At 38.6% G+C, this 7936-nt stretch overlaps 1 protein-coding gene across 1 annotated transcript; it reads left to right on the plus strand.

Moving 5' to 3' along the window:
* Positions 1 to 382: 382 nt before the first annotated feature.
* On the plus strand, positions 383 to 6447 carry htr2ab (5-hydroxytryptamine (serotonin) receptor 2A, genome duplicate b). Its single transcript, XM_043242436.1, has 4 exons — positions 383 to 517; positions 791 to 1362; positions 4885 to 5085; positions 5230 to 6447. The coding sequence occupies exons 2-4, from the start codon at positions 975 to 977 to the stop codon at positions 6030 to 6032; spliced, it is 1392 nt and encodes a 463-aa protein (XP_043098371.1). The 5' UTR covers positions 383 to 517; positions 791 to 974; the 3' UTR covers positions 6033 to 6447.
* The last annotated feature ends 1489 nt before the right edge of the window (positions 6448 to 7936 follow it).

Genomic DNA, 7936 nt, shown 5'->3' on the forward strand with positions numbered 1-7936 from the left:
ACACCACCTGGCTAGCACAGCCATAAACACCTAATTTATTCTAAATAGTCTTCTTCGTTTGTAAAATGTACTGTTTTTCCTTGAATTACAGTAAAAGTTTAAAAATGTTAAATGGGACATTCCATCAGATCCCCCTTCAGTTTCCTGCCTGAAGTGCTTATTTGAATATCTGTGTAAATGTGTGTGGGAATAAATGGGTTCATATGTCTTTGTTGCAGCTGACAAGCACCAAAGGGACCACTCAGAGGCAAGTCTTTCTGGAGGGAGCTCAAACAGTCTGGCTTTAGTTACAGCTGGAGAAAACTATCTGCAAAGAGAGAGAGGGGACGGGGGAGAGAGGGAGCGAGAGAGCGAGGGAGGGAGATAAGAGACCGAAGTGCTGAAAGGAGAAGAGAAAGGATGAATGGAACAGGACCACATGTTGGGTTGATGTGAGAGGCATGCATCATCAGTGGCTCATTCTCCAGCTCTGGTGTTCGGAGTGACTGGAAACAGGAAAACTCTTCCAGATTAAGCGGTAATGTATTTAAACACAACATAAACAGAGTATGATGTTCTACACTGTGGAGTCATGATGTTCTTGCTGCTGAAGCCACTAGACGTCAGATTTCGGTTACATTCGATATGCGTTGATAAGGGAACGAAGCAATGCATAAGAATGCATGTTTTGTGTGTTTATGGGATGTTTTGTTCAAACTAGGACAGCTGTGAGCATGCAAGGATGAAACATCAGTGCATTCCAGTCTCTCATGTGCTCTCATTCTTTCTCTCTCTCTCATTGTAAATGCAGCTGTAAAGTTGCAACAACCGTCAACAGGGTCGAGGAAAACAGGAGGCTCTTGAAGGTGACTGTGAACATGTTGTTGATCTCAAACTGGAACGTTTTGGGTTGTGCAGACCTGGAGTGCAAGGCTTCATATGGACTATGGGGTCTGCAAATTAATTGATGTTGCGCTTGAAAAAACGGTCTGTTAATGGCCCTGAATGGGACGAATGCTGAACTCAGGTCCTCCGGGATATCGGCGGAGATTTCAAAAGACAAAAGCAGCGAACACTGGCTCATGGAGCAGAAGGTGTCTCTGGGTAATGTAGTTCTGAACAACTCTATGGATTGCAATGGTAGTGAAGACAGGAACGGGTCAGATCCTTTGACCTCTGAGCACGTCCAGAAGAACTGGGTGGCACTTTTGATTTCTCTGGTCATAATCATCACGGTGACGGGTAACATCCTGGTCATCATGGCGGTGAGCTTGGAGAGGAAGTTACAGAATGCAACTAATTACTTCTTGAGGTCTTTAGCCATTACAGACATGCTTCTGGGTATCCTTGTAATGCCAGTAGCCATGGTGACGATCCTCTATGGTGAGTTTCTTTGCATTTTTACATTTTACATTGTATTCATCACACATGCAGTAAATGTACAGCAATGCACAATGGAAATCTATGAGGAGAGGCATATCACCAAAATAACTATTAAAATACATAGTTTTCAATGTATAGCTTCAAAAAATAATATTATATATTCTAATTGGGTTTTTTGTACTGGAGGAGCCTTTTCATAGTTCCTAGAATTACTCGCTGAAGTTCACGCTTTTTGCTGTGTTAGCACCCCAGGAGCTAGCAACTAGCAGTCTTAGTTGAAGGAACTCAGTTTGCAGCTCCTACTTTAGAGTACGTTCTAAAACAGTTCTAGAAACTACCAGTGACGTAAGTGTGTGCTGATTGGCCAAGTGCATTTAAACATACCCACCATTTTTAAAAACCCATGTAGAAGTGTTTCCTACACAAACACTGAAAATGCCAATAGCAGCATTTTCCTGTTATCTGCAGCATTGTGTACTTTTCTCAGCCTCGATGTACAAGTCGTCATAAGAGATGCTGTCAGATTTTCATACTCTTTTAATTGTATAAATTATCATGAAACCCATGACACAAAACAAAAACAGCTCCAAACATGACATCTTCCATTTACCGGTAGTTGTCGTTTGTTAATGCAATGAATAATGACAGCGCTTTCAGGGTTAAAGTTAAGAAGGGATACAGTTGCGGCTACTAGGCATGGCTAGAAGGTATACAGCTAAAACAATAAATGTAGCTAACGATAAATGTAATTTTCTACCCATTAGATTGTGTTTTATTAATGTCTACACCTACCCCAGCCCTAAATCGACCCCTTACAATAATGCAAAAATAGTAATTATTGCAGTACAATGTGACAAAAATGATGTTGTACTGATGTACTGTAGCGCCATATGTATCCTTTCTAGCCTTAACCCATGCGAGCATTAATATAGCGAAATTTTTGTACAACGATAATCACTGTTTTTGTATTATTGTAAGGAATGAATGCTGGCCAGTTCCTACAATTGAGTTCCTAGAACTACGCGATGCGAAAGCCTCTAAAGTAATGCTAACTTGTAGTCTTTTAACTCCCATCTTGGTTTGATAAGCCAGTAAAACATACACATGATACGAACAAAGATAACATGACTGTTTACAATGAGAATCATCAACAGGAAATTATTGGCAACAAGACGGTGTTCTTTAGGGCTGTTAAAGTTCTGTGTAACTTTTTGTGTAGCGTATTGTTTTGCTTTTAGTTTTAAAATTAATCTATTTTAACCAAATAAAAATGTACCAAAATTAATTATATGCAGTCAAATTATATATTACGTTTATATATCTTTATATATTTAATATATAATTAACTACTTTGTATTTTAAACATTTTGGCAATAAAAAGTTAAAAGCCCCTGGTTCCAATAACTTTATTTCAGATAGTACACTTGTATTTTATTTACTGCACATTTGCCTTGAACCATTGCCTTTCATTGTAAGTGTTTTATTGTAAATACAATTTTTCTTTGTTTTTACAAACCGAGGGACAAACCCTAATTATTTTAGCCATAATCAGAAACTGCTATTTATTACTACAGATAATAATTTTCGTGCTATTGTCTATGGTTGTTAACACTGTACCAGATGTTGGTTTAATAGATGCTGTTTATAGACATGAATTTCTGAAGCCAGAAAATTCCTTTACATTTGTGTCTGGGGTCATGCACAGGATTTTTATTTAAGCTCTTTTACTGAATCAGCACTCATCAGGCGCCTCCGGTGAATTTTTTCCCGGTCAAAGGTGTAAACTGCAAACTTTCTTGTGTTGTAACATTTGTATCCCTGGAAAATGATGCATTTCTCTTTAGAACAATAATTAGGCCTCCATACATTTTGCTGGAAGGTGATTTATTTCTGTGCATAATGAGTGTGTGTTGGGCCGTCTGGTGTGTCCTAAATTAGCCTGCTTGTATTCACGCATGGGGAGAGAAATCCCTCTTCCTACTCCTTCCAGCGCTTTGATGAGGAATTAATTATGCAGTAACGATGCTGTGCTTTGGTGTGTTTGTGCAGCAAAAATTGTTATGCTTCCTATTTGATGTCCTGAATAGTTTGACCAAGGAGAATAAAACATGCCACTTCCTGGTTCATCTTCCTATCAGATGTATGTGGTATTGGCGTTATGACAGCTGGCCTTCACTAAATGATGTACAGATAGATTTACGATAACGCAGAACTAAATTATTTATTCTCCTTCTTTCTTCTTTTATTTGGTGGAGTTTGTCGATTAGAGATCAGCACTGTCTATGTAAACCTAGACAAAACAAAGTCTGCCTAAAGCATAACGCATTGTTTTTAAATCAAACATGCTAACACGGAACTCATTTTGATTGACCGCAACTAATTCACAGCTGGTATCATCTTATGCTCCCTGAAACATGTTATTCCCACATCTATGATGTAATGTTATTATGTAACCAAGTAAGACTAATTTATATAGCCTGCGTGAAACAGGGTTTTGCTCCAGGCACTAAGAAACAGCGCTCTATTTTAGCTGAACCTGTTGTGAGAATTCTGGAAGACTCTATGACTTTACAGTTCGAAGCACACCAATGAGTGTGAAGGTGCTGCTGATGATTACCACTGTCTGCATCTTCACCTGAAAATCGTCTACTCTCTCATCTCACATTCTTTTAGGTCCATACCCAAAGGAATCAAATACTGAGACATAGCGCTCTTCTTTGAAAGTCAGCAAAGCAAAAGGCTGAAGCTTTTGAATTACAACATTGTTTTGTCTACTGGTATCAAGAAAATGATTATTGATGATAACGAAAACTAAAGAAGCAGAAAATATTTGAAAGTTTAAATTAACGATGTATTACATTCCAAAATATGATTGATGCCATAACACACACTTTATAACAACTAGTTGAGATTTTTCATTACTATTTTTGCTGCTGTTCCTGTCACTACTAATATTACTAATATAATAATAACACAATTTAAAGGGATGGTTCACTTTGCAACATTGATGTATCAAAATCGTCTTCCATCGTGACGTCCTTACATGTATATGTTTAGATATTCACAGTGAAAGGTAACACTTCTACTTGCGTAGACTACGCCAGAGCACACAAGGTTTAATTTGGACATATGTGTGCATATCTGTGCCTGTTTTTATCCTCTCATGGAGAAAGTTCCCCATACCAACCATTGCATGACTGACAGACTACAATAGTTTGACTTAGAAATTCAAAATTGGATCTAATTAAGAAAAAAAGACACCTTAGATGCCCTTTGGGTAAGCTGATAAACTTCAAGTTTTACTTTCAAAGTGAACTATCCCTTAAAAATAACTTAATGCTAAATACTTTTCTTTTGCTTACATTACTCCATGCTATAACCCTAGAAATATTTTATATCATGGAGCTGTATTTTAAATGTAGCATATATATAACTATAAATATTTAATACACTCTGTGACCAACAATTCACAAGTACATGCTTGTCCAGAAAGTGATATTTTTTGTGTCTTTAACATGTTAGGTTACACCTGGCCTCTTCCTTGGGCCCTGTGTCCGATCTGGATCTACCTAGATGTCCTCTTCTCCACCGCCTCCATCATGCACCTGTGCGCCATCTCTCTGGACCGATACATCGCCATTCGTAACCCCATCCACCACAGCCGCTCGAACTCTCTGACCAGAGCCCGTGTCAAAATTACAGCAGCCTGGACCATCTCTGTAGGTAAGTTCTAAATGTAAGAGGAAATTGCTTTCCAGCTCAATTCTGAAATGCTAAACAACCGAGACTGCATCTGTTAGCACTGGTATGCCAAACCATAGCTCCAAGCGATCTTCTCATTCTCATTTTGTCTCCATCTGACTCAAGTTATCTCCATGCCTGTCCCAGTCCTCGGCCTGCACGATCACACCAAAGTCTTCCGGAATGAAAGCTGCCAACTGACAGACAACAATTTCGTTCTGATTGGCTCTTTTGTGGCGTTCTTCATCCCGCTCATCATCATGGTCATCACCTACATTCTCACCATCAGTGCTCTTCAAAGCGAAGCGACTTTGTGCCTGGACCAACTCATAGTGCGGCCAAAATGGTCTTCCACTATTGGACTCCTACCCCGAGGCTCTCTGTCCTCGGAGCGTCTTTTCTCACGTTCATCTCTCTGCCGCGACGGGGCTTCCAGAGGATCTGGCCGTCGCTCCATGCAGTCCATCAGCAATGAGCAGAAGGCATCTAAAGTGCTTGGCGTGGTCTTCCTACTCTTTGTGATCATGTGGTGTCCGTTTTTTGTGACTAATGTGATGGCGGTGGTGTGCGGTTCGGCGTGTGATGAAGATTTAGTGGGGGGACTGATGAATGTGTTCGTTTGGGTGGGCTATCTGTCATCGGCGGTCAACCCTTTCATCTACACGCTCTTCAATAAGACTTACCGTGCCGCCTTTGCCCGGTACATGCGCTGTCGCTACCGTGAGGAGAAGAGGCCTCTACAGCTGATACTGGTCAACACCATCCCTCCTCTGGCGTACAGCTCCTCTGGTCTTCCCCTGAAGGTGGAGAACTCATTAAAGAGGAGGGCAGAGGGCAGCCGGTCTGGGAGCTTCTCCAACACAGACAGGTCAAACTCTAGAAACACACAAAACAAGCAGGAAAGGGAAGAGGTAGTGAGCCATTTGTGAGACTCCAGAGGGTTTTTAATTATGGTTCACATCAACGGACCTTAGAGACCGTCTCTTTGTAGGTGTAAAAGCTTGAAAAATGAAGTCTTTTATTTTAATATGTTTCCACCTGTGCAGCACAGCACAGTCAGCAGATCATACGACCTACGGCTAGGAGACAGATGCTTTAAACTGGGCGAACAGCAATAAAGTTTTACAACCATATTTCTTTGGACTCAAATCACAACTTTATGTGTATTTTGTACAAGATTTGTAAAATACATGCTGTAGATAATTACTTTACACTAAAATAGGAAGAACCACTATGTAAATTTGACAGATCTGTCATCATTTACTTACCCTTGTGGCATCCCAAATGTATACAACTTTCTTTCGTCTGTGAAACGCAAACAGAAAATTTTTGAGTCCATATAATGCAAATGGATAGGTCCTCAAAGTTGATGCTTCAAAAATCATGCAAAAAAACCCCCAAACACAACGGTTATACAAACAAAAAAGTTGATGAATCAATCTTTTTAAACTTCAGACTTCGCTTCCGACCAACTGTCGGCGTGCTGTGAACATTATCATGTTGTGAGACTCACAGAAGTGACAGTCCACATCACTTTTCGAGTGAGTTTTGCAAAGCTCTTACATAATGATTACATAAGATGTGAACTCATATTTGCCTGAAGTGATGGTTTATAGTTTAAGAAATGTAATATATAAGCATATTTTTCTCACACACCTATTGTTTCCTTTAATAAGGCCATTGATTCATCCAATGATTACTGCTGAGGGTCCTGTCAACTTGCATTTATGGTGTCACAGATATTTTTTGTTTATCTGACTAAGGAAACTGGAATGCTACGATGTATGGTAGGGCTGCATACTGATTATGACAAAAATCATAATTGTGGATTATTCCCTTGAAATTGTAATTTTAATTGCGAAGATTAATTGTGACTACCACAAATTACACTGTTTATACGATGGTTAGAAGCAACTGCATGCCATATTTTTACATGAACATAAGCTAAAACACTTTCAGTAGTAGTAGCAGCTCTATAGTATTATGCCTCAAATGTCAATTATACATTGAATTGGTTTATTCCTTAAAAAAAAAAAATTAAATAAATGTTATTATAATGTTATACTAAATTTATAATTAAAACAATGGAAAAACCCTTTACCCAAATAAAAAAACACATCTTAAGCACATAGAATAACATAAGTGAACTTTAAATTATTAATTGCCTATTTGAACATGGCATCCATAATTGTAACTGCAGTTAGAAAATTAATTGTGCAGCCCTAATGTATGGTGACTAAATGATGACAGAAGATTGTCCTTTTGAAGATGCCAAAATATTTAAAATTTATTTTTATGTTTATCGTGCATCTGGAGAGAAATAGTTTTATGATCATTAATTTATTAATATTATAAATTGTATTGTGAATACCTTGTGTATGATATGTGGGTAGATTAAATAAACCGTACGAGGAAGAATTCGTTTCTTTCTTTATTCAAACAAATTCATGATCTGCTAAAGTGGATGGGATGGGACTTGGCAAACAGTTCTCTCTGAATCATTACATGCCATCTGAATGAAAAACAAATGCAGACATGGGTGGCCATTAACAGACCAACTTAGGACATTGAGGAGTGTTAAATGAAAGTGTCTAAACGCTATTTGACTTTTAGCCTTGCCAGACATGCAAAACATTTTGCTCTCAGCAGATTTTCTAAGACATAGCAAGGCAGTTCTGGGGGTGAGTGACGTGTGTCATTAACCTTGAACGCTTATATTCAGTATATCTCTAAAAAAAAAAATGACTGGATAATTATATTCCTTTCCTTGAGGTAAAAGCATTTTTGTAAGTGTTTTCTGTGGACGCTGATGTCATTGGTAATTAAAGATAAT

The sequence above is a fragment of the Puntigrus tetrazona genome, chromosome 6 (assembly GCF_018831695.1).
Source record: "Puntigrus tetrazona isolate hp1 chromosome 6, ASM1883169v1, whole genome shotgun sequence".
In the NCBI taxonomy this organism is placed as follows: domain Eukaryota; kingdom Metazoa; phylum Chordata; class Actinopteri; order Cypriniformes; family Cyprinidae; genus Puntigrus; species Puntigrus tetrazona.

Coding starts and splice junctions, on each gene's coding strand:
- htr2ab (XM_043242436.1), top strand. CDS start 975: ATGGCCCTGAATGGGACGAATGCTGAACTCAGGTCCTCCGGGATATCG. Junction 1,363..4,884: donor CATGGTGACGATCCTCTATG/GTGAGTTTCTTT, acceptor TTAACATGTTAG/GTTACACCTGGCCTCTTCCT. Junction 5,086..5,229: donor AGCCTGGACCATCTCTGTAG/GTAAGTTCTAAA, acceptor ATCTGACTCAAG/TTATCTCCATGCCTGTCCCA.